Genomic DNA, 27,368 nt, shown 5'->3' with positions numbered 1-27,368 from the left:
TTTCATTCCAACCATGCTCAGACTTTGGATTGTCAATGGGGTCCAGTAATGGAGTGCCCACATCCTGCGATATCACAGGTTTAGCGACTTCATTTTCAACTGTCAGGAAGATAGAATGTAATGTGTTCTGATGCTTTTCATTGGTTTAGTGTTTTCTAGTGAGTTAGTGTTTTAATAATCTTAACTATTTTAATGGCTAAATTTGTTTTTTAATACTATGACTGACTTCAATTTCATTTGAATATATGGCAGTTAGTGACTGCAGTTACCTATCATTCCAAGCTCTTGACAATTTTGACCACAAGTAAGCCTGGGTTCTGATTTACCTAGCTGTCAAAATATTTCTGGATACGGGGCTTTTGTTTACAAGTCCCTGCACTGCATTAGGCCTTGCTCTTCACAAGTTGGTTTTGCTGACCAAGTTGTCACTGGACGATGAGTGGATCGGGGAGTGGCAAATGCAGTAGCTTGCCGATGACTGTTTCAGGCTGAAAGGAAGCATCCTACAGGCTGGATGTACAGTAACTTTGGGGCCTAATGCATTCATCACTGCTTTCAAGGTTACCAGAAGATGGCTGTGTAAAGATGCACGAAGAAAATGTAATCTTTGTAATATCCTCAATATCCTAGAGGATTTGGGGAGTAAATGTGGCATATATACTCGACAAATTGAAGATTAAATACAGAACATGTTGGATACGCTTGGTCAGGCAGCATCTGTGGAGAGTGAAACAAACCTTCAACAGTACTTCAAAATGGTGCAATAGGATATTTTTTCCACCCAAGAATGGATGAGGCCTCTATTTAAAATGTCATGTGAAAGACATCTGTGCAGTACTGCACTGTAGTGTCAACCTAGATTTTTTTGTGCTCAAATCTCTGGCGACCAAACAACAGGCCAAATGGAGGGATCGGTGAAGATGTGTACCTGCGCGGCTCAGTGTCTAATCCACTAATGTGGAGATGTTGAAGTGCAGTTGTGGGTGACAACTGCTCAAGCTGCTGCCTCACAGCTCCAGCAATCCAGGTTCAATCCTGATCTCTGGTGCTGTCTCTGTGGCGTTTGCAAGTTCTCAATGTGATTATGTCAGTTTCCTCTGGGTGCTTTGGTTTCCTCCCATGTCCCAAAGAGGTGCAGGCTGGTAGGTTAATTTGCCACGATATGTTGTCCATGGTTTGTTGTGAGTGGTAGAATTGATGGTGTTATTGGGGAGAACAGGTTATAGGGGAAATTAAAGGGGGAATAGGATTACTCTGTAAATCAGCATGGACTTGATGGGCTGAATAGCCTCCTTTGATAAGAGGAAATAAGGCAGATGGTGCTACATCACCCAATTGCCAGAATGAGAGCCAATCCAAAATATCAGCATACAAGGCTAACACTGCAGTTTGTTGATAAGGAGGTAAAACCAAGTGTCAGACTGCAGCTTGTTCTTGTCAATGTACCAGATTTTTGCCACGTGGTAGCTCCACACATCTGCCCTATTTGCCCATGCTGATCGGAAAATCTACACGTTATTTGGAGCCCTTCTCCCTCCTCCCTTCAACTTCGGCCTGGTCTTTTGAATGCCTGGATAGATAGATTGAAAGGTAAGCCTGTTCCTTCCTTAGTTGGTCAAATTTATCTTTCACAACCGCTTTCTTTTTCAAGTTGTACTTGATATATTGGAAGCTCAATTATCAGAGTGAAAATTCAGTCTCAGCATTTACAATGAAATAAATAACCAGATTTACTGAGAATACCATATTCTGCTGCTTTTCTACCACTTCTGGGACAATTTTCCTCTGTTCTCACCACCAGCACTGTCCTCTGATACATTTTCTGGAAAGATTTAATCATTTGATGGCTTCCTCAAACCATCCAGTGACAAGTCCACCACAGAACAGGAATGATCCAGTTAGCAATGTGGCTTGTAATGCCAACTGCTGTCTAGTAGCTACAGGGGCAAGTTTTATAGGCATTAATATTATCATCTGCACCTATTTCTAACAAAATCTGCAGCACTGATCTCAGGAGATCAATACAGCCACCGGTTTAACACCTCCATAATGGCAAGAAAAGGACATAAAGCTAATGGGCCTATTATTTGCAACAGTTGGTTTGTCACTGAATATGACTCCATCCTTATCTTTTTCAGTTCTGCAAAGCCTCACTGGAGCCTAATAGTCTATTCACTGCAATAATTAATGTCTGTTATTCTTCCTAAATTCTTTCAAAAATCGGAGAGCTTGTTGTGTGCTGATCGGCCATTGCATTTTCTACAACAACAACATTTGTCATTATGTGAGTGTAAAAGCAATTACTGGCCATTTAGATGGAGATTGCCAACCCCGTTTAAAATGTGCAAGGCCTTGTTCAGAGAGAACTATATTTACATCTATGCACCAATATTGGAATTGGTTGACAATATGTGACATCTTCAGAGTCCTTTGAGTACGAATGGTTTGTAAGTAGTTGAAGTGATTGTTTCACTAATTTTCACAAAGAAGGAATCTGTGACTTGTGTCCTGCACCCTGTGTGGGAGCAAGACGTCATTAGCAGTAAAATCAGGACTTATGACTTAGAAACTCCAGACATGGCTGTCAGATTTCCTGCATTATAATAGTGAAGCTTTGCAGCTGCCTTCTCATTCTAATTTCTAAGCTATTGACACAGTCTATCAATGGCTGTCAAAAGCCTATCTCACCCTATCAATGGTGAGATACCCATTCATTCTTCTGACCTGAGTGACAAGTGTGAACTTGCCTTTTACGGATCAGCTGTTGGAAACATGCACTATACCTTTTGCTGAACCTTGTGTGATGTATTACCACCATGTTTAGGGGAATGCATAACTACCCCTGCCCATAAAACAGCTGGAAGAAAGCTTTATAATCCGTATGGTTGTGTGTTCCTGAATATCTCTGACAATCCATGCTGGTTCCCTGGTCAGCTGAAAAATTTCAAGTTATTTAGATATAATTAATTACCTTTTCAATTATAGTCTCTTGTAATTTCCTGACTCTAGATTAACAGGTTAATTTAGATTATAATACTGTGGTTTCTGCTTATCCTATGTATTAAATAGTGGAACAATGTGCAGTGTTCTAATTTAAAGGAATGACTCCTGAATTGAGAGAGTTTTTGTGAGATCAAAAGAACATTGTAAATGCTCGCACTTTTTAATCCCTGGGATGGAAACCATCTATTCCTAAAAATTAGAGCCATTATTTTCTTTTTTTTTGTTGTTAATTTGCATGTGCTGATGATAGAATACCCATTTCTGATTCAGTAGTAATATTCTTCAGATATGTAGCATATTTTAGGTGCCCACACCCACATTGCTGTTAACCAGCTTCCCTTTCACAATATAATTGACTTAAGCTTTTGAAATGATTTTGACATCCCTTGCAAATTTCTTGATACCTAATATTTTATCCTTGTTTCCTTATTAGCCAAGAATTGTTTCTTTATATTTTATATGTATATTATGTATGTGTTATCCATCATCACTTCAATCATGAGTGTTGCTTTTGTAAAGAGAATTCTTTTCTCTGGATGTAAAATCCTCCAGTTTAAGGCTCATTATTAAATTATAATATGACCTGGCCTTTTATTGATAGTAGGAAATATTGCATAAAACTGCCCTAAACACACAAGAAATGTTCTACCTTTCTTGTGAGTTCATCTGATTATTGTAATTTACATAAAAATGAGATGTGATGTTGAACTGTTCTTTCTCTGCTGTTTCTCTTTGGCCAGAAGCCTTCACCCAAACTTCACCTATCACCCTTTTACCTATCTTCAATACTCCTGATCCACCTGGATCCCCCCCCTCTGGCCACTTACCCTCTCCAGATCTAACTGCTGACGTGACATAGATCATCTTTTTTTTTTCACTTCTCTCTCGCTCTTTAACCTGAACCTGTAGCACTACATTCACTAAGAACCAACTTCAATATTGTCATCAAACCTATTGATAAGGTGGTCCTGTTGTGTTCTGGCTAACTGACCTTTATCTCGCAGAGGTGAAAATGTCAGCTCTCAGACACCATCTCATACCTCCCTTTTGATCATGACCCCATCATTGAATATCAGGTCGTGGTCACCCATACATCTGTGGATCTCACTACCTTCAAGATCTTCCCTCCACAACTTCCAGCCTTAATGTCCTAGCCCCACACATCCCACTTCTATCTCCTGCCTAAAATCCACAAACAGGGCTGCACTGGCAGACTCATTGATTCAGCCTGCTGTTACCCCACTGAACTTATTTTTTCTTGCGTTGACTCTATCTTTTCTCCTTTTGGTCCAGTCCCTTCCAACTTGTATCCATGACGCTTGTGATGCCTACCATCACTTTGACTGTTTTGAATTCCCTGGTCCCTTACAGGCTCATCTTTATTATGGATATACAATTCTTTTATACCTCTGTTCTCTTCATGACTCCCTGATTCACTCTTCTGTTTCCACTAACCATTCCCATTCATATGGCACTTCCCCTTGCAACCACAGGCAATGCAACATTTGTCTTTTTTACCTCTTTCCTTCCCACCATCCAGAAACCCAAACAGTATTTCCAGGTGAAACAGCAATTCACTTCTACTACTTCCACTCTGGTGTACTGCATTCTGTGTTCACATTGTGGTCTCCTCTGCTTTGGGTTCAGTCCACAGGGACAACCCTGAGCTTGCTGTTGCTTGCCACTAATTCTTCTTCAAACTCTCGCTCGGAACTATCAGTCTGTGACCACCTGTACTGTAGCAGCAAGGCCCAATACAAGCTTGAGGAACAGCACCTCATCTTCCACTTGGGCACATTGCAGCCTTCTGGACTCGATGATGAATTCTACAACTTTGGGTAACTTGATTTCTGGCTGTATCATCCGTGTGTTATATTGGTTAAGTTCATTTGTTTACCTCTTATTTTTCTCTGGAAGAGGAGGACATCACAGGTCTGACCTGCCAGGCATATCTTCCTACTCTGCATTTTGCAATTCTTACATTATTTTGTCCATTTTCTCACTCTCTAACTCCTCCTATTCACTCATTGACCAGATAACCTTGTTTACAGCTTATCCCCATGGTCACCTGGTTTTACCCTCTCATAGACATTCCCCCTCCCTCACCCTCCATCCAGTTTAATGAGCGTCTTCCCTATTCTGACAGAGACTTCAACCTGAAACGTTTAACTCTTTTTTTTCCCACAGATGCGGCTTGATCTGCTGAGTGCTTCCAGCATTTTCTGTTCTTTTTTTCAGATTTCCAGCATCTGCAGTTTTTTTGATCTTCATTGAAATGTCACCTTGTTCCCATTAAAAACCACTCTGCCTTTGCTCCATGTTTGTCTGATCTCTGCATTAAATCGTTTTATCACTTGCAGCTGCTGGATAAGGGGGTCAATACAATTGTAAATCATTTTTTTGGTTCCTTAATTTTACCTATAATGTTTTTACTGCCTGCTTATCACTCTTTTATATTTGTAAACTTCTGCAAGATTCCTTTTCCTCACTGTGGATCTTGTAATCTGGTATATTCAGTTTCCAGTCCTGACCACTAAGTTTGTAAGTGTTTAGTAATTTTTCAGCCACTGGTTTTATTTTCAAGATAAAAGACTTCTGTGGCACAGTGTGCCTGCTTTTATGGTATTTTAAATAATTTGAACACATTTGCACGACCAGAATTTTTGAGTATTGATATGAATTTAGAGTGTGGCAATGGTGTGTTCAAAATCTTTATTAGTAGGATGCATTTTATGGGCATTAAATGGAAAAATATTGAACTACGGTAGTTACGAGAACAGAGAAACAATAGTAGCAGTAACTCAGCTTTTAAAATACTTTTACATTAGTTTTGCCATTGTAAGTGTGCAATGTAAGTTCGATAGCATATCCAAAATGTTCTGGTAATGAGTGGGATTTTTATAGCCCAGATTTGGGGCATCCAAAATGGTTTGAAAGTTTAAGTAGAATTTTCCAAAATATCCAATGTGCTGCACCAGGATTTTGGGAACAACAGACCAAATTACATAAATTGTGATTTGGATACATTACCAACGCTTGAATGAGTAAAAAGAGTCTGTAACCTATCATGTTAAGTCATTCAAAAACAAATCCTTGCATCTGTTGCTGCTGTACACCTAATAATGCAGGACAATATGTGAATATTGAAGTGAGATCACGATAAACTATTATGGTCAATCAGCAATCACAAAGCAATTTCACACTGTAAGACCAAACAAGTGACAAACGTACCAAGAGGCCAACATCACTAGTGTTGTTGTACTCTGGCACAAGTTCCTGACTTTAGGGATGTTTGAGTGAGGAAGAGAATTTCATAATGGACATTAAAATTGTCTATTTAAATATACTGAAATATATTGCCATTTTGTATATTATTCTGCAAGTCATCACTAAAGCTTTAATTTTTCAGAGAATCCATTGACATTGGCTGAAACTTTTGCATTTTCCTTCCTTTTGCTTATCTGATATTCCTCCTTTTAAGAAATGATTTAGCATGTTATTTTGTCCACATGACGGAATATTCCACATACCAACTGGATTTACTACCTATTATAAGAGCGCAGATATTTTGCTTTTGTGCCTCTAATGCAATTCTGATTGTCAGAATTGGAAAGTTTGGAAAGGCTTCTTTTCTCCTTTTGAATTGCATTATTAAAGGTCTGTCTTGTGCTTTATTTACATGCATAACCTCAAACCATGTTTACTTTACATAGAACAATACAGCAAAGGAACAGGCCCTTTTGCCCATGATGTTGTGCCAAAGTAATTAAGCTAATGGTGCTTAACTAAACTAAACCCTTCTGCCTGCACGTGGTCCATATCCCGCCATTCTCTGCATATTCATGTGCCTATAATAGAGCTTCTTAACTTTTTTGTCTCTGTCCAAATTGGTTTCAGAAAACAAGAACACTTGGACACTGACAAATCAGGATTTTATAATTTTAAAAATGCCCTTTTGTAAATTTTGTAGTAATGTTATTTCAAGTGTTGTATATAATCTTAAGTAAGAATGATAGCGATCTTGGTATCTGCAAATATAATACAAGAATTTAATGGTTTGGCTGTGAGCAGTTATATCCTGTTATTATTGCACAGGTCTGCTTGGATTAATTTCCACATGTACAAATGTGGAAGTGCTTCTGAATGTACTTTGTTCATTGAACTACTCCATCTTCCAAACTTGAATTTAATGTACAACCACTTAAGTAATTCTGTAATTTCCCAGGCATTTTTGTTCTTAATCTATGTTTGGCATTATTCTTTTCTGTACATTAGTAAATGTAAGTGTTAAAGGGACTTTGTTTTAACAATGGCATGGTATTTTGATATCTTTTGGAAATGGGGACATTTCTTAAATAAACACTTTTTATTTAACGATTTAAAGAGATAAGTTTGGTGTGCTTTAAAAGTATTAAAATGTGCCCAAAACACACATTTTTGTGGAATGGCCAGCAGTATGTCACCAGCAATTACAGAATGAGATGATAATTAGGTGCAAACTTCCACTTTGAATGAATTAGAAAGTCAATACTGAACTGAAAATCATTCTGACTTTATCTTTTAGTTAATTTCTTCCTCTCGTGTCTTTTTTTGACAAATTTTATCTCTGTATTTCTCTCTTCTCCTATGCAGCTTAAATTAAAGCAGGTACAAAAACAACCTTGTCCGCTCCTGGAGTGAAATGATTCATACAGCAGCTATCTTTGTTGCTGAATTATTAACAATTTGTGTTATGCTGCCGTACTAACCACAAGACCGCTTGCAGCAGATTAACAAGCCTTTTGCATGTTGTTACGTGATTTTTTTTTAGAAAAGGTGCTTCAACATGTTAGTAATGTACAATTGCAATTAAAAGAAAAATAAACAAAACATTTGCTGTAAAACATGAAAATCTTCACATTGCAGAAGTATCTATTTCATACTGTAGTAAACATTTCAACAAGGGACACAAAAATCTCAAACCATGAGTGCTCTATTATCTGTAAGTTGTACAAAGATGACAGAGGGTCATTATTGACCTTTGATTTTAATTAGTGTGGTTTTTTTAATATATATAATTGAAATAACACACAGTCTAGGAGATATAGACTGTCTCCCCTACTTCAAACCATTCTCACAATCAAATTGCTGGTTGAAGCCGCTCAGAGAAAGCGGTTGATTTCTTTGGAAGGATCTGGGAAATTGGAAGAAGATTTGATTGGATGCTATTAATTCATGTTGTGGTAGTGCACACAATGTAGATTGCAGAGAGCAAGCCACATATTTCTCGGCTGCACACATGCATGGCTGGAGAAAAGGAATTGGGAGAGGGATATCTGTATTTGTCAAGAAACAAATAGCTTACTGTTATGTATTATGCATATGCTTGGGCATGAGATTGGCCAGTTAATTGTTTTTGCTTGGAGCTTGATGACCATAAAGTCCAGCTTTTTCTTTGTGTGTGTGTGTGCATATTGCAAAACAGACATTTTCTACATGTCTAGCCATGATGATTGTTAGAGTTGTGTAGTATTCTTTCATATATTGCTGGACATCAAAATTGGATGATACAGGTAAGTGTAGCAGTGGGGAGAAAAAAACTTTGCAAGACACTAAACTGAAGTGATGGAACTATGCAAACATTGTATAACTCTGTTGTGATGAATTAGTTTGTAGTGTTTTGTCACTTCGGTGAAAAGTATTGTTTTATAACTATGTTGCTGTTCTTCCAACCCAGTTAAAGCATGGAATTGTGGAAGATAGCTTTCACATTTACCAAGATGTAGTTAGTATTTTTGTTTATCAAGACAAGTGGAGATCAGCACTGAGAAATTGAATACTTTTCCATTTTCAAGCAGCTAATGACTTCCTTGAGAATTCTTAGATCATTTGGACATTAATCCAAAAGCAAAATATATCACATGTTAGAAATCTGAAAATGAAGTAGAAAATTGTAGAAATACTCATTAAAATTCCTTGCACACTTCATTCAGATTTCAGAAGAGTACAGTATACTGCAGCAGTATGAACCTTTCCAATATCTGATTAATGCTATCCCTTGCATCTCTGGGTGAGGTTACCTGTAAATCTTAAAACATGAACAATTTGCTTTTGCTTACTTCTTAGTATTGAGAGCTCTCTCAGGACTGTTAAAATTTGAAAGAACATGAGAACTGTTGCATATAAACAAAGGAAACTTCCAGTATGCTGTGCTGCTGGATTTTTAATCCAGATTTGAGGTTTAGGGAATGGTGTTTAAAACATTTATTTTAATACTCTCAATTTATTGTCCCTCAGGCATTCACTTAATTAGACTAATGAAAACCATGTTGTTTTAATGCTTTTTATTCATTTTAATTTTGGGCTAAATGAGTATTCTAATCAAAAGGTTTAATAAGCCATTTAACTGAGAAATTTGAATTAAGAAGTGATTGTAATTCAACATTTTCTTTTCATAATTATTGAGCTGTTTTGGAATTTGATAGCTTACAGGGTTAAACTTTTCAGAATGTTTCACCATCTGAGCCATTGTGAAGACTTCACCTTCTGATTTGGCTTTCATGTCAAATTTCTTCCTGTATGCTAATGTATTTTAAAGTTGAGACAGCATAACCTTAGTAATCATCTATGTGTTAACAGGTTACGGTTTTGTTTTTTTTCCAGATAATCAGAAATTTTAACATGGCTGTATACAATAAATTGCATATTTTAATGTTTTCTTGTCCAATAGGTGGCCAATTCTATTGCAGCAGCTTGTGCTACTGCTCCACTCAGTTCAATGAATGTGGATGCTATTTGTGAAAAACTTAGACAATTGGAAGGAATTGACCAAGCCATGCTGGTTCAGTACATTTGCACTATCAAAAAGGTAGGAGTTATATAATGTTCAATGACCTTGAAGTTACCTTCCCAGTGGACTGAGTCTCCTTCTCATGTCCAGGTCAGAGATTAGTGTTTTAAGCCTCATTGCAAATGGTTCTACTTAATGGTACTTGCCCTCATGATTTGAGGAATCTGTTATACAAACTTTTTCATGGTATTGCATTCACTTTAATGAACATTTGTATGTTTCCAAGATCAGTAAACACTCATCATTCACAACCTAACTCATTTTAGTGAGAAGTTACAAACCTTCCAAGATGTAGGTCATTTGGATCTAAGGAAGATTTTCCTTGGATCCAAATGAAGAATGCTAACAAAAACAGAAAAGTTTTAAGCTATTGACTAAAAGTCAATTTGTGTGTTTGATTTCATACTGCATTTGCCTTTTAATGCTGCTTATATTTTTAGCAATTTTTAATGCTTACATTTTTAGCAATTTAATAGTGTTAAAATGCTGGATGCTTGAACTAACTAAAGCATTCCTTTCTAGAAATCACCTTGCAACAATTTAAGATCCAGTCTAACTTTTTGCTTGCTTTATGTTTTGTTCTCTAATGGCATATTCCTCCATCATTACATTCTATATATTTGATAGTACAGTCATCCCAATACAATAACGTAAAATTGTCTGACTTATTGTGCCATAAGAATTACAAGTTTAAATTATTAACTAATGAAAGTTGGGTTTGCACCCTTTCAATGATATTGTGTTTGGGTGGGTTATGAACGTATGAAAAAGGATGGGGGGGAGAAAAACCATTGCGCTTCTTGTCTTGCAACTTTGACGTGCCATAAGGCCCATCAGTCAGCCATGTAATCTCATGGAAGAAATGCACAAAAGACAGGATCAATTCCAAAAGAAATGATTGCTATCTTTTGAAGATGGTCAAATCAGTTACTGGAAACCACTTTCAATGAGAGACACATCCCTCATCATCCACGTGCCTTCTATATGTAATCATGTTGGCAAGCTCACAAGAACTTTTCCAGCTCCTTTTCAAAACTGTTTGAAAGAATGTGCCATCTTATTTTGAATGATTTTCTAGTGGTTATAATATGAAATGATAATTTTTTATGTGAATTCCAGAATCCTGGCATCTTGGCATTGGAAAATTTAAAAAAAGCAGATGCCAAAATCTGAAAAAAGCATAGAAAATGCTGGAAACACTCAGCTGGTCAGGCAGCATCTGCGGAAAGAGAAACCTGTTCTCTTGTTAATGATGCTGTCTAACCTGTTGAGTGTCTCTGGCATTTTCTGTTTCTATGCCAGTAGAAACACTTGTCTCTGTTGTCGTTTGGTCAGCTGATCCAAGGGATATCATTTAATTTGTGAGGACACATCATCCATGACTCATTTTAAATGAAAATTAAATGTTTGCTGATGTCAGCATTATTTTCAATTGCAATGTTCTTTCTTTGTTCAGGCAAACATTAATGGAAGAGTGTTAGTTCAGTGCAATCTGGATGAACTGAAGAAAGAATTAAGTATGAATTTTGGTGACTGGCAACTTTTTAGAAATATGGTATGATTTTTTAAAATCAATGCTGACAACTATTTGAAACTGATTGCAACATTATTTTGAAGTCTAGCATGTTAAGTTTTCATTTGAATTAATAGGTTTAAAAACTTGATAATGGAAATAAGCAGTTTTTGACTCCTAATCAATCCTCCCTCATTTGACCCTGCATAGTTTCAGGTCACCCAGAACTCTGTTATCCATGTCATGACTTGCATTAATCTGTCAGTTCCTGCTTTAGCACTACCACTGTCTTACAGCTCTTATTTTTGTTTACCACCTCTTCCATAGCCTATATCAAATCCTGTAACCTTCTGAGATGCAGCATTCCTGAAATTCTGGCCTCTTACTAGTCTCCAATTTTAATCACTCCATTATTGGCAGCAGTGGCTTCAACTGCCAAAGACCTAAGCTCTGGAATCCCTTCTATCTAAACCACTCTCCCTCTCCAGCTTGCTTTCTTCCTTTAAGATTCACCTGAAAATATTTATATTTGTCCAAGCTCTGCAGTAATATCTCCCATGTAGAGTGATAGCAAATTTTCTTTGATATTACTGTGAATTGTCTGGGGTGACTTATCATGTTAAAGGCACTCTATAAATTCACAATCCTGTATTGGCCTAATTTTGTGTTTAAAAACAAAAGCATGTCCACACCTGGTGTCAGGTGACTTTAAAGTATTGCTCAAGATTCATGGTGGTGTCACTAGTGAAGAGGATAGTCTTTGATAGATGAAATTTAATCCTAAAAATGTGAAGTGATACACTTTGCAAGGACCAGTAAGGCTAGGATATGCACAATGAATTTTAGAACCTTGGGAAATACTGAGAATAGAGAGAACTTGTGTACATTTCTAAGGATCCCTGAAGGCAGCAGCACATGCAGATAAAATGGTCAAGAAGGCACACCAAATACTTGCTTTTATAAGCTGGGGCATAGAATATAAGGGAGGTTATGGTATAACTATATTAATCATTTGTTAGACCACAGCTAGTACTATGTACAGTTCTGATTACCACATTATAGAAGGGTGTGATTGAAATGGAGCGGGCACAGAGGAGATTCACCAAGATGTTGCCTGGGATGGAATGTTTCAGCTATGAGGAGAGACTGGATAGGCTGTATTTGTTTTCTTTGGTGAGGCAAAGGTTGAGGGAGGACCAGATTGAGATCTATGGAAGTATAAGGGACATAGACGGTGAGAATCTTTTCCCTATAGCAAAGGTATCTAAGAGCAAATGGTATGGAATTAAGGTGAGATGTAGGAGATTTGGAGGGATTTCACCCAGAGGATGGTGGAAATCTGGAATGTACTGTCGGAGGAGATGGTGGAGGCAGGTACTCTCAAAACTGTAAGTATTTAGATGAGCTCTTGAAAAGCCTTGGTATAGAAAACTGTGGGCCAAGTGCTGGGAAGTGGGCTTTGTGTAGATAAGTATGATGGCCAGCACGAACATGGTGCGCTAAAGGGCATGTCTCCGTGCTGCTTTACTCCATCTTTTGAATAAGCAGAATAATAGTACTTTACATGTGACAATCCAAATGTATAATTGACAAAACCTGCTTTTGTTTGTCTTTTTTGTCCCGTCCAATAAAGTGAAATTGTTCCATGAAGCCAAAATTCTACTTCTGCTGATTTTTGCCTAGTAATTGAATATATTTTATCCCATTAAGAAAATAATTAATTGGACTCCATTTGTTTAATCTTTTCCAAGGTGTTTGAGATGCGTCATTTGGATACTCAGGTACTTCAAGAGGAAATGAGAGCTGCTGGTGAAAATGTTCCAGCACAAGCTGATCGCTCCAGTCTTCATGCAACAAACAGTGATTATGCAGGAAACTCCGAAATTCCTGGACATTCCCCGCAGGAAACCTTCAGCTTAAGTTTCAGCTTTGAGGAGCTGAGAGCAGTTGATGTTGAAGAACCAGTAAGACACTCCAATTCTGGTTGGCAGGTTGGTTACAGATGAGCTGTCCCTGAAATCTTGCGTCCTAAAAAGAAATAACATAGGAAATGGAAGCAGGAGAAGGCCACTTGGCTCTCTGCCTAAACCACAGATATTTGCATCATTGTTAGCCACGGGTGTGGTGCCAGTAGGCTGGAGGGTAGCCAATGTTGTGCCTTTATTTAAGAAGGGCAGCAACGAAAAACCTAGAAACTATAGGCCAGTAAGTCTAACATCTCTGGTAGGTAAGTTAGGGGTGGAGAGGATTCTGAGGGATAAGATATACATACATCTGGAAAGACGGGTTGATTGGGGTAGTCAGCATAGCCTTGTTAACTGGAGATCATGTCTTACGAACTTGATTGACTTTCTTGGTCACATCACCAAAAAATCTCAATGGGGGCAGGGCAATAGACAAGGTTTATATGGACTTCAGTAAGGCCTACGATAAGGCTCCACCTGGTAGGCTGCTCTGGAAGGTTAGATCGCATGGAATCGAGGGAGAGCTGGCTAATTGGATGCACAGTTGGCTTGATGGTAGAAAGCAGAGGGTGATGGTGGAAGATTGTTTCTCGGACTGGACGCCAGTGGTGTGCCTTGGGGGTTGGTGCTGGGCCCGTAGTAATTTGTCATCTATATCAATGATTTGGATAAGAATTACAAGGCATGATTAGTAAGTTTACAGATGACACTTAAAAAAAAAGGTGGTATAGTGGACAATAAAGAAGGTTATCAAAAACTACAGGGTGATCTTGATCAGCTGAATAAGTGGGTTGAGAAGTTGTCAAATGGAGTTTAATTCGGATAAGTAACTTTCCAAACTATAACACCTCACGGTGAATAACAGGGCCCTGGGCAGTGTTGTAGAACAGAGGGACCTTGGAGTGAAGTCACAGGTAGACAGGGTGGTGAAGAAGACTTTTGGCACACTGGCCTTCATAAGTCAGGGCATTGAGTATAGAAGTTGGGAGGTCATGGTGCAGTTGTACAGGATGCTGGTGAGGGCGCACTTGGGAATATTGTGTTCAGTTTTGGTTGCCCTGCTATAGGAATAATGTTAAACTGGAAAGAGTGCAGAAAAGATTTACAAGGATGTTGCCAGGACTTGAGGGACTGAGTTGTAGGGAGACGTTGGACAAGCTAGGACTTTATTCCTCGGAGAGTAGGAGACTGAGAGGTGATCTTATAGAGGTGTATAAAATCATTGGGGCATAGATAGGGTGAATGCATTCAGTCTTTTTCCCAGGGTTGGGGAATCAAGAACTAGAGGGCATAGGTTTAAGATGAGGCTGGAAAGATTTAATAGAAACTTGAGGGGCAACTTTTTTACACAAGGGGTGGTATCTATGTGGAATTAGCTGCCAGAGGAAGTGGTTGAGGCAGGTGCAATAACAACTTTTAGAAGACAGTTGGACAGGTACATGGATTGGAAAGGTTTAGAAGGTTATGGGCCAAACACTGGCAAATAGGAATCGCTTGGATGGGCATCTTGGTCAGTGTGGATCAGTTGGGTCAAAGGGCCTGTTTCCATGCTGTATGACCACTATTTGATAAGTTTATGGCTGATCACTTGACTTGACCCATAAGGGTTTTATATTTTTCAATGCATCACCTCTCATTTTTGTGAACTCCAGAGAGTACAGGCCCAATCTACTTTATTTCTCCTCGCAGGACAAACCTCTCATCCCAGAAAATCAATCCGGTGAACCTTTGTGGCACTCCCTCATCAGAAACAGATCCTTCCTTGGGAATGGAGAGCTGTACACAATATTCCAGCTACAGTCTCACCCTGGCTCTCTATAATTATAGAGAAACATGTTTACTCTTGCACTCAGCTGTTTTTTCAATAGATGCCAACATATTGTTTGTCTTCCCAATTGCTTGCTATACCTGCTTGTTACCTCCAAGTGACTCATCTACAAGGAAACCTGTGTCATTCTTAATGTCAACACCATTCAATCTCTCATAATTGAAAAAGGACTATGCCTTCTATTTTTTCTCGCAAAGTAAATTTACCTCACATTTTCCACATTATACCCTTGCCCATTCACTGAGCCCATCCCTGAAGCCTCTCTGCATCCTCCTCACAATCCATTACTGGCACTGAGCATGTTTGGATACAGTCTAAAGACGTAAACCAGTTGAAGTGGCAAAACTAAACTGTGTGGTGGGTGGAGTTTTATGTGTGGAAAGTCTGAAGTAATTTACATTGGTTTAATAAAATCCAATTGAACTGTTTCCTCCTTGGCAAAAGCTGCGAGGACTGAACAGATTTGAGTGTCAAGGTGCACATAGTTCTAAAAGCTAGAACACAAATATAAAGTAGTAAACAAGCAAGTGAACTTTATCTACTATAATACAAAACCGCATTGGACTTTACATTCTATAATACATTTTAACAGTTAAGCATATAATGCCCATTTTAAAATGTCAGTTTCTTTAAAGTTGGAAAAAGCTATATTGAAAGGGATAGTTTAATGCTAATATTACATGGTTTGGGTGGAATTTTGGATATGTAAATATATAATAGGCCAGGTCTTGAAGGTGTGGGTCTGCTGACTGCAATTGCATTCAGTGGTCACCACACACCCATACTTGCTGGCTTTGAATGGGCCAGCCCTATCTTGCTGGCCCAAAGCACCGCAGACTCTGGTAGCCCAGGTTTCCATCCCTGAAACATCTCTGAAGACTGAGGGCCACTGGAGCCCCACCCCCAGTTTGCCACCTGTCAAAACACTTATGGTTGAATTGCAAGCATAATGTACAAGCTGTGAAATGTGGGTATGAGGCAAACCTACAGATGTTGAGTCTAAGTTCTGATAGAAAGAGATTGTCTATAGATGAGTAGAAATTGGCAGGCTGTTCAGGAAAGCAACACTTTAGATGAACCTCACTTTGTGGTGTCTGGAAATGAGGATCACTGTCTCAAATTAAAGGGTCACCCTTTCAGATCTGAGATGAGGAAAAATCTCTTCCCCTAGAGGATAGTAAATATTTGGAATTCTCTACCCAAGAAGGTTGTGGAGGGTAAGTTGTTGAGTATACTCGAGGCAAAGGTCGATTAGACTTTTGGACACTAAGGATACAGTAATAGTGCAGGACGTTGGAACTGAGGTGAATGCACATGTTAAAACATCTGTGGGTAGAAAATCATCTATGGTTGCTTCTAAATGCACACAATAGTTGCATTTGTGTGGTGCTGTCTGCATCTGAAATTCAGTGTTTGCAATTGACAGGATGAATTTCTACTTGGTATTTGCTTGTCCGTGATTTAAAAGTAAACATGGATTTTAAATTGACATGATTATTACCACATTTAATAAGATTTGTCATGAGCCTTTTTTCTTAACTACAGACTCAAAGGACGCCAAGTCTTTCAAGTATCAACTCTCTGGAATCTTCTAATGGTCTCTCCAGGCTCACAGATAAGCAGCAGGCTGAGTACAGAGATGCCTACAAAGAATACATTGCACAGATGGCACAGTTAGATGGTCCATCTAGCTCCACAGCTGCCATCACTGATGAATCTTATCACTCTACATCCCATGGTGCTGGTCATTTTTTTATGGGGAAAAGCCTAACAACCTTTCAATCTAGTTCAGAACAAGATGGTGAACAGAAACAAAACGATGACAAAAAATCCTTTACAGGCAAAAGAGAAACCATTTCACGTGCAGGTAAGTCTTCTGCAGGTGATTATGGTGATTATGCATCATCTACAGTTTCTACGGCTGATGCGTCACTATTGGATCCCATTACTGAAGAGGATGAAAAGCCAGATCCCTCGACAACTAAGCTAATCTCTAGAAAGGAATCTTCAGACAGAGTGAATATCTTCCAGGGACCCGATTTAACAGTTAAGGGCTTACACTATCGGAAACTGCCCAGCGAAGAAGATGAATCGGGTCAAGAAGAAGCAGATTATACACCACTGCTTAAAGATGGAACAACAAAAGAGAAAAATGAAAAACAGACCAATTCCACTGATCACGGAAATGCTGCTATCAAATCCCTGATCAAGTCAAAGGAATATCTTTCTGATGCTATGCTTGACAAAAAGGATTCATCAGACTCTGGGGTTAGATCCAGTGAGAGTTCACCAAACCACTCACTCCGTGATGAAACAGAAGACAGCCAGCTGGAGAAAACAAATTTGATTGAGTTGGAAGATGATCCATCCAAAGATAAGCGAGGTATTCCAAACAGTCTAAGTGGCCTACAAGACCCAAGTGTTGCTCGTATGTCTATCTGTTCTGAGGATAAGAAGAGCCCCACGGGTTCAACCTCTGAATGCAGTCTGTTAGCCAGTAGTCCTGAGGAAAACTGGCCTTTATCTCACAAAGCATTTAATGTAACCAACATGAACAGAACAGCAAGCACAGAGACCCTGAATAACAACAGCAATACTTCTAGGCTGCAGAATGCAGATGAAGGTGAGACAAAAGAATTTTTGGAAACAGCCGGTGACCCTGAGCACTTGGGAAAAAATGCATCTCGAATTGTCCATCCTACACCAGGCTCTGCAATGAGCAAAGAGCCAGTCCAGAATGATATGTATGCAGCTTCATTCAAGAATGACAACCTTCGAGGGCTAGGTATGAAGCGGTGCCTTGCTTCCAAAGTTCCTTCAAATTTTATTAAGCACACAAAGAGCAGCACCTCATCTGAGCTACATGTAGTTGGTCCCGGTGATTCCTATGGCGAAGAACGGGAGAGCATCCTGTAAAAGAAACAAAGTGATCTGTCAAAAATCCAAGTTTGATAAATGGAAATTCATTTCTTGCATTGTTAAGAATTCCACGTTTGACTTTTATTTTTCATAATGCACTTTCCTTGGTTTGTTTTAGAACATACCTCAAATCAAGTACTAGATTAATTCTATCAAGGAAGTATTATGTGTAGTGGTAATATATGACAGTAATACTGTTTACTGTTTGTGTGTTTAAAAAAAGAAATTGTTGTGATTCTGAGTTAAACTGATATCTTGTGATTGTAAAGCTAGTATTTCTCGTAATGTCAGTTTGAAGTGTCAATGTGGTCAGTATTTATTGCCATGTGTTTTTCAAATATATATGAAAATTAGCTTTACAGTCGTAACTTGTATTGGTTGTATGAATCATCTTGATTTTAGATGTATGCCACAGTTGAGCAGTATCTGTGATTTGTGCTTTTTGACAGTCAAGGTTAAATAATTTTTGTTTTTGTCAGAAAAGATAGTAATGTAATATTTCATTGTTTGGTGTCAAAATTCCCTGCTATGTTGGTTTGTATTTATGTGATCTTAAAAGCTGTTGTCTTTTGTGCATATGTTGAAATAAATAGTTGTAGTGATAATATTTTGTCTAGTTTATTCTGACTCTCCAATTAATTAACCAATTGATTTACCAATATATTCTGATACCTGTCAATAGAGTCACAGAGAGATACAACACGGGAACTGGCCCTTCATCCCACCAAGTCAATGCCAGCCATCAACCACCAATTTATACTAATCTGGTTTTATTCTCCCCATATCCTAATCAACGTCCTCTTTCTTCCTTCACCCCCAGATTCTACCACTCACCAACACTGGAGGCAATTTACAGTAGCTAATTAACCTAGCAAACCGTACATCTTTGGCATGTGGGAGGAAACCAAAGCACCTAGAGGAAATCTGCACTGTCCCCACACCACTGATTTTTCTTTCTTGGGATATGTCATTGTTGGCAAGGCCAGCATTTATTCACCATCCTTCATTGCCTGGTGAGCCACGTTTTGTTTTAATACATCTGAGGGACTTGTTAGGCCAATTCAGATAACAGTTGACCAGTTCAGGTCTGGAATCAGATTATAAATCAGACTGGTAAGGATGGCAGACTTCCCTAAAAGTCATTAGTGAACGAGATGGAGTTTTACAATGATCTGCAGTAGTTTCATAGTCACCATTACTGAGACTAGTCTATATTCAACAGCTGCCATGGTGGGATCTGAACTCTTGGGGTTGTTAGACTGGAAATTCAATGACTGGATTGTTAATCTGGTAATTTATCTCAGTACCCTTCTCTTGTACATTGGAGGGATTGAATGTTTATTAGGAACGTAAAGTCAACAATAGAGTCATAGAGTAATATAGCCCTTTGGCCCAACTGGTTGATGCTGACCACAGCATCCTCCCTGCTAGTCCCAGTTGCCCATGTTCAGCCCATAACCTTCCCCCCCCCCCCACCACCCCCCAAGCCCCTCCCTTGTACCTATCCAAATGCCTCTTAAATCTTGCAATTGTACCCATCTTGACGCTTCCTCTGGCAGTTCATTCCAGGTACCCACTACCCTCTGGGTAAAGAAGTTACTTCTCGGGTCTCTTTTAAATCTCTCCCCTCTTATCTTGTATCTGTGCCCTCTAGTTATGGACTCCCCAACCCTGGGGAAAAGACTATGAATGTCCACCTTATCCATACCCCTCATGATTTTATAAACTTCTGTGAGGTCACCCCTCATTCTCCCACGCTCCAAGGAATAAAGATCCAGCGTGGCCAATATCTCCCTATAACTCGGGTCATCTAGTCCAGGCAGCATCCTCGTAAACCTCTTCTGCACCCTCTCCAGCTTGTCAATGTCTTTCCTAGAACAGGGTGACCAAAACTGTACACAATGCTCCAAGTGCGGCCTCACCAACAACTTGTATAACTGTAACGTAATGTCCCTACTCCTAAACTCTATGCCCTGACTGATGAAGGCCAGCATGCTAGGCATCGCCTTCACCACCCTGTCTACTTGCGCAGCTGCTTTCAGTGAACTCTGCATTTGTACTCCCAGTCCCTCTGTTCCACAACACTTGTCGGTGCCCTGCCATTTACTGTACAAGTCCTACCCTGGTTTGAATGTCCAAAATTCTTCACCTCACACCCAAGTTGAAATCCATTTGTCATTCCTCACCCCATCTCCCTAACTGATCAAGATCTCTGCAATTCATTGCAACCTGCTTCATTATCAACAAGTCCCCCTAATTTAGTATTATCAGCAAACTTGCTAATTGAGCCATGTGTATTCATATCAAATTATTTACATACATAATGAATAACAGGTCCTAACACTGACCACTGCGGCACCCCACTAGTCACAGGCCTCCAATCGGAAGATTGACCTTCAACCCTCACCCTCTGCTTCCTCTCATCAAGCCAATTCTGATTCCACCTCGCTAGCTTCCCCCGAATCTCATGTGACCTAGCCATCCAGATCAGCCTGCTGTGCAGGACCTTGTCAAAGGCCTTACTAACGTCCATATAAACAACATCCACTGCCCTACCTTCATCTATCCCTCAGTTACCTCTTAGGAAAAACCCCAAAAAAAGTTAATTAAACATTACCTCCCGCATACAAAACCATGCTGACTATTCCTGATCAGGCCTTGACTATGGTAGATCTTGACCCTCGCAATCTCTTGGAGATTATTTGTACAAAATGACATTTAACACTCTTTAGAGGCATCCAGCAGGAGCAAATGTAGCAGACAAATGCATATTTCTGCCAAGGTTATTTTGTAATAATATTACAATAGTTACACAGTTGTGTAACTCTACCTTAAATGCACAATGGAGTCGCAGGGAGACTGTAGACCATAGGACAGCAGATTAACAAAGTTTTACCGTAATTAGTGTGAAATTCTGCATCTTAAGTACATTGCAAGTAGTGATGTCTGTTACCACTTGACGCCCCAGGTCTTAAAGCATTGGAAATTAATTTTTATTCCTAAATTTAAAATGCACTGTTCAACTTTGAAAATATTCCTGCTGCTATTTTTCTTAACTGGACCAAACGCTATGTCTCCAGGGACATTTTAGTAAACTAAATACCATTTTTGCACTATTTACTGATTTTTAAAATCTTCCTATGTATTCTAAATGCATTTCCCTTTATAGGCCAACTTCATTAGTTATAATTTTTTGGCTAATTTTCTATTATATTTATATTATTTTATATATTTGTTTATATTTTAACTAAATATATAATTTTCTGACTTTATCAAAGGTGCTTCAAAAGTTGAGGTGTGTTTTAAACATGCCTTTCCAGCTGATTAATTTTTTGGAATTAGTGCAAATAGGTGTGTTGGAGTTTCCAAATTGTGCTTCTAGAAAAGGACTTCCCGATTTGTGGTGTAAAATGGGAAAGTTCTCTCTACCCCCAAACAGTCCCTTTGTGATAGCAAACATTATGAGCAAAGCAGCAGATTCTGAAGATAGTTGAAGCATGTGATGGGCCAGAATTTCTGGTTGAGTTGGTAAATAATTACCTTCAGCACAGCACACAGAGTACATTGTTTCTGGCAATTATTTAGCACCTGCTTTTCAAAGAAAGAAATATATGGAATTTTCAACCTTTAGTTGTAAACTGGGAGAATTGGGTAAGCCAACTGAAAATTCTCTGCACTCATGTATGTTTTAGCCTTGGGTAGGGACCCTGTTTCTAATGTGCTGATGTGATAAACTAAGAACGTTGGTAGCTACCCATGTTCTGAATAAAATACTTAAGATACTAGTACTGAGTATGGCTTGTAAAAAGTGTTCAAGGCTAGTATAGATTAGCAGGTAGATTTTGCTTTAGGATGATTGATTCACTGAGTGTTGCCTACTTGCCCATTCCAAGCCAAAGAAAGCTGAATCACTAGTAAGATTTTGTTTTGCTTTGTCCTGCTGAAGAGCCTTTGATCTGAAACATTAACTCTTTTTTTCTTTCTATAGATGCTGCCTGAACTGCTTTATGTTAATAATGGGGAGGGGGTAGGAAAGGTGAACCAAGGGGAAAGACACCATAGTAGAGAGGTGTGTGGGTGAACCAGGTGGGGGAGGGTGATGAGTCTAGGTAATGAGGGGGGAAGATCACACACACAAGATCACACAAGACAAAGGATGGAAAGATGAAATAGATATTAAAAGAAGCATGCATGTGTATATACAGCTCACATAGCCACACATTTATTTACAGTCCCTGTACAATGCTCCCAATGAAAGTACTGTATAGCAGCCATAAGGAAATGTTCCATTACGCTGGCACTTGCTATGGTCAAACTAAACCATTGAAGGATATAAATCCATTGTGGACTGAGAACATGAAAAAAGTAAGAGAATGGTAATTGAGATTTATTCGTCTCAATAAAGTAAATCAGTTATTTAGTACATTGAAGTAACCTGAGCAAACAGAAGAAAAATGCAATTTTGTTATGAAGTTGATTTTATTTTGTTATTGCACCCGAACCAATTACGTTGCAGAATAATAGCCGAGGAAGAGGAGTAGGCCTGATGGTTCTGTTACAAGATGCATGGTAGAGTGCCCTAGAGAATCTATTAGCTCGTGGGTGGATGGGACCCCTATGGTATTCCATAAATGAATCGCAGAATATGAGACTAGATAAGCATAAAGTCGAATCTTTTGCTAGTCTGGAAGTTTGGCAGTTAGATTCTTTGGAGTTTTTCATCTATAGAAGAAGTTATTGAAGTGATTTGAAGGGATCTGTATAAAAGCCCTTGCTTTGTGTCCTCATTTACATATTCACAGCACCCTAAAATTTCTGGCATGGTTGGACCCACGTAATGGGAGGAAGCTGAAACACTCCATCAGTTTGGAGACACGAGGCTGCAGATGCCGGGATCTGGAGCAAAGAATAAGCTGCTGGAAGAACTCAGCAAGGTCGAGCAGCATCTGTGGAGGCAAATGGGTGGTCGACATTTTGGGTCGAGACCTTGCATTAGGAATGAGAGAGTAGAGGGAAGGTGGCCAGTCTAAAGAGGTGAGACAGGGGTTGGTGGGTGATAGGTGGGAACAGATGAAGGGGGGGGGTATGATAGATGGAGTCAGGTGGGGCAGGGGGAGGCATGAGCATTGAGACAGAGGATGATAGGTGATAAGCGGAAACATACAAAAAGAAAAAGAAAATCTTAAGCAGGGGTGGAGGGGGGTAGGTAGAGATGGGGGCTGGTTGGTGATAGGTGTGACCAGAAAAGGGAAAGATGGTGGACTGATGGGATCAGGTATGGGATGGGATGGGGGCAAGAGACCAAGGTAGAGAGGTGTGTGTGAACCAGGTGGGGGAGGGTGACGTCTGGGTAACGAAGGGGGAAGGGATAGAAAGGGTAAGCAAAGAGGGAGAGACCCATGGGAAAGGCACTCAAGGGAAGTGGGTTACAAGAAATCGGCCAGTTCAGTGTTCATACCATTGGGCTGTAGGCTATCAAAGCAGTATATGAGGTGCTGTTCTCGTTTGCATTTGGCCTCACTGTGGCCGTGAAGAAGGCCAAGGGCAGACATGTCGGCGCAGAAGTAGGAAAGGAAGTTCAAATGACTTGCAACCGGATAGTCAAGATGACCATTGCGGATGGAGTGCAGGTGCTCTGCAAAATGATCCATCAGTTTCTCAGGGAAGAGTCAAAGACACAACTGAAATCTCTAATTTTAAATTATAATAGATTGTACGTTAGCCATGCAAGAAAAATCCAAATATAAGTAGTCTTATTGAGCATAAACATTTAATATAAATGTAAATCTGCATCTGTCAAATATATAGAAACCAAATTGCAATGAGGTCTCATTTGTCCTCCAATTATGTTTAATGCAATGAATGTAATATTCCATTAATCAAGTTGGCAAAACTTTCTTTTTCTTGAACCCCGTCAAAGTATTTATTAGACAATCAAATCCATTTAGTATTTAAGCTTTTAAGTTTGATGCATACCAACTTAGGTTGTCGCTTATATTTTTGATTCAACTTCAACCTATCTTAACCTCTAAAATTAGATCTCTAAAAGCTGAACCTTGGTACATTCTCTGTGAGTACAGATTGGATTTAGTTGATGCTTAACCGCTGAGCACCAGAAATTATTATTTATAAATGAGTTCCAAAGGTAAATCATTGGCAAGGATCAGTGTTACGAAACAGTCTTGGGCATTGTGACAAAAAGCTTTTTTTTTCTTTAAAGACTTCAAGCCTCTTCGGATGAGGGAATTTCAAGACTTTGAACCTTCATGAATGCTGAGTCAAAGATGTATGTCTACTATAATCTCACTTGTGACTTGGAAGAGTTGATGTCCCCATTATGATGCTGAGCTTGTTCTTATAGGTAAAGATTTCAGGCTTGGGGGTTCTGCCAATATAACTTTAACTTTAATGTACTCAATCACTGGGGCTGACGATAATGGGATGACACACAGCACAGATCAAGCAGAGAGCTGGATGGTGTGCAGTTTTCTGTGTGATTTTCTGGCTGCACCTTTCGAAGCAACTGATATGGATTATCAACTTGAGCTTTGCAGATGTGAAGAGGCCTTAGTAGGTTGGGAGATACCCTGCTCTTGGACCCATCTTCAAATGGCTGCTCCAATTAATCGTCTGGTCACTGTTGGTCCCCCAAGCAGCATAACCTTATGATGGAAGTATCTCTTCAGGGGACAGCTTTACTGAGAGCTATGAGGTTTATGAGAAAGTACACATCCTCAAGTTCTTCTCCTCAGTCATTTCTCAAGAAATGCCAGAAATTTTCAACAAATATCAGTAAAATCTTAAATCCATTTAATTTGTAGGATACTTGCCATTCTATTGGATAAAACCATTTGCTTCAACTCTATTTCAGCCCACCTGCTGCTGAACCTTTCACCTTGTACCTCCCACGACCTCACTCAACATTCCCTTCCTTCATCTTAAATACTTTCCTCACTTTTCTCCCCCCTACCTCTAAGACATTCTCCTGCCCTACAACTCTCTGCGTTTCTCTGACTTTGGGCCGTAGCATGTGTCCTCTCCCCCTTCACTCCTCCATCCTCACGTGTTCTAAGCATCTTCGCAAAATGCTTTAATATATACACTTCTATGTCAAAGACACAAGGTAAATACAATCTGTTGTTGAATCCACTGGAACTGGTGATCCTGCACATGTTTTGCAAGAACTAAAAATACATTTTATTGTACCTGTGACCATTATAAGGCTGTTTATTGATGCGAGGACTGTGGTCAATGCCCCTAGATTGATGGATATATATTGGCTAGGCAGACTTGTAGAACTGAGCCTATAATCAGTGGAGAAAAACATTAAACTATCTAGTGGTGAAAAGAACCAATGTCAGCCCTCTATACTGGAGATGTGTACGAAATGTTGTGGGAACAGAAGGCGTTGCAGCCGTCTTCGGCTGCCTCATCACATTTACCTTATTTCCTTACAACATGGAAGGAGGCCACTTTTTTTTAATATTCGTCCAAGGGATGTGGGTTTTGCAGGCTGAGCCATCATTTAATTTCCCATCCCTAACTGCCCTTGAGCTGCCTTCTTGAACCACGGCAGTCCATGAGGTGTGGGTTAGGGAGAGAATCCTGGGATTTTGACCCAGCGACGGTGAAGGGATGATGATATATTTCCAATTCAGGATGGTGTGTGGCTTGGAGTGTAACCTCCAGGTGGTGCTGTTTGCTGCCCTTGTCCTCTAGCTGGTGGAGTTTGTGGGTTTGGAAGGTGCTGTCTTAGGTAGACTTGGCCTATCAAGTCTATGCCAGCTCTTAGGTTAATCCCATTTATTTCCCTGTAACCTATTCTTGCCCACATGCTCATCAGCTCCCCTCCCACCCACCCACGACTCTCCTACCACTATACTGGGGCTAATTTACAGTAGCCAATTAACCTACCAAAGAGTATGACTTTGACATGTGAGAGGAAACCAGAGCCCCCAGCGAAAACCCACGCAGTCACGGGGAGAACATGCAGGCTCCACACAGACGGCATCAGAAGTCAGGATTGGATCTGGATCACTGAAACTGACCATCCATCAGTGAGCTTCCTTCCACCATAAGGTCAGGAAGTGGGGATGTTCACTGACGATTGCACAATGTTCATTTCTATTCATAGCTTCTCAGCAATGAAGCAGTCCATGCCTGATCGCAGCAAGACCTGGACAACGTTTATGCGTGGGGCGGATAAATGGCAAGTTGCCTTTGTGCCACAAAAGCACCGGGCACCCAATGACCATCTCCAACAAGAGAGAATCCAACCACCTACCATGGACATTCAATGGCATTACCCCTGCCAAGTCCCTCACCGCCAATATCCTTAAGTCACCATTGACTTGAAGCTCAAAAGGTCTCACCACGTACGTAAATACAATAAATTAAAATCAAAATAAAACTGTAGATGCTTGAAATCTGAAACAAAAACAGAAAATGCTGGAAATACTCAGTGGGTCAGGCAGCATCTGTGGAAAGACAGTCGACTGTTTTATCATGTGGGCACAGTTTTTCTTGTCTTATCCTGCTTGTTGAGTCTAGCCTGCCAAGCAGGTCACAACACCTTATTGTGATTGACTCAGCTTAACTACTTTCATTAAGCCATTTCAATTCATCCTATCACAGACATTCTCTTTTGTTCTACACAACCCTCCCCTAACTTCTCACCTATTGAAAACAAACTTGTACCTCTTTCTTTCCCAGTTCTGGCAAAGGGTCTCAGACCCAAAACGTTGACTCTTCTCTTTCCACAGATGCTCCCTGACCTGCTGAGTTTTTCCATCTTTTTCTGTTTCTGCGCCTCAGAAATACCACATGGTACCACACCACCAGGCTGGGTGTCCTGCAGCGAGTGCCTCAGCTTCTGACATCTAGAAGCCATTCTGGCATCTACAAGACACAGGTCAGATGTATGACTGAATACTTTCCACTTGCCTGGATGTGTGCAACACAGACAATTGTCAAGAAGCTCCACACCATCCGAGACAAAGCAGCCCATCAATTGCCCTAAACATTCACTCCCTTCACTATTTGTGCAATGTAGCTGGAGTGTGAACCACCTAGAAAAGACACTGCAACTGCCCAGACTACTCTGACAACAACTCCCAGACCCATGACCTCTACCACCATGAACAAGGGCTTCAGGTGCACGGTAACGTCCCCACTGCAGGTTCCACTCGAAGTCACACAGTACCCCAGCTTGGAAATATGTCACTGGGTCCAAATCCTGGAGATCCCTCCTCGACAGGGATTACCATCATCAGAAGGACTGCAGCAGTTTGAGACCATGGCTCATCCCCCACC

At 39.8% G+C, this 27,368-nt stretch overlaps 1 protein-coding gene across 1 annotated transcript in view; it reads left to right on the top strand.

The window, feature by feature from the left end:
- The window catches only part of kidins220b (kinase D-interacting substrate 220b), a 77,747-nt gene extending 59,093 nt beyond the window's left edge, over positions 1 to 18,654 (top strand). Inside the window, 5 exon segments of the mRNA XM_052024536.1 lie at positions 7,636 to 7,650; positions 9,713 to 9,850; positions 11,289 to 11,387; positions 13,097 to 13,336; positions 16,683 to 18,654. Of these exon segments, the coding sequence (XP_051880496.1) occupies positions 7,636 to 7,650; positions 9,713 to 9,850; positions 11,289 to 11,387; positions 13,097 to 13,336; positions 16,683 to 18,053 (1,863 nt within the window). The 3' untranslated portion in view covers positions 18,054 to 18,654.
- The last annotated feature ends 8,714 nt before the right edge of the window (positions 18,655 to 27,368 follow it).

This window comes from Pristis pectinata, chromosome 10, assembly GCF_009764475.1.
Source record: "Pristis pectinata isolate sPriPec2 chromosome 10, sPriPec2.1.pri, whole genome shotgun sequence".
Taxonomy (NCBI): Eukaryota; Metazoa; Chordata; class Chondrichthyes; order Rhinopristiformes; family Pristidae; genus Pristis; species Pristis pectinata.
This window is presented reverse-complemented; position numbering and strand designations above follow the sequence as displayed.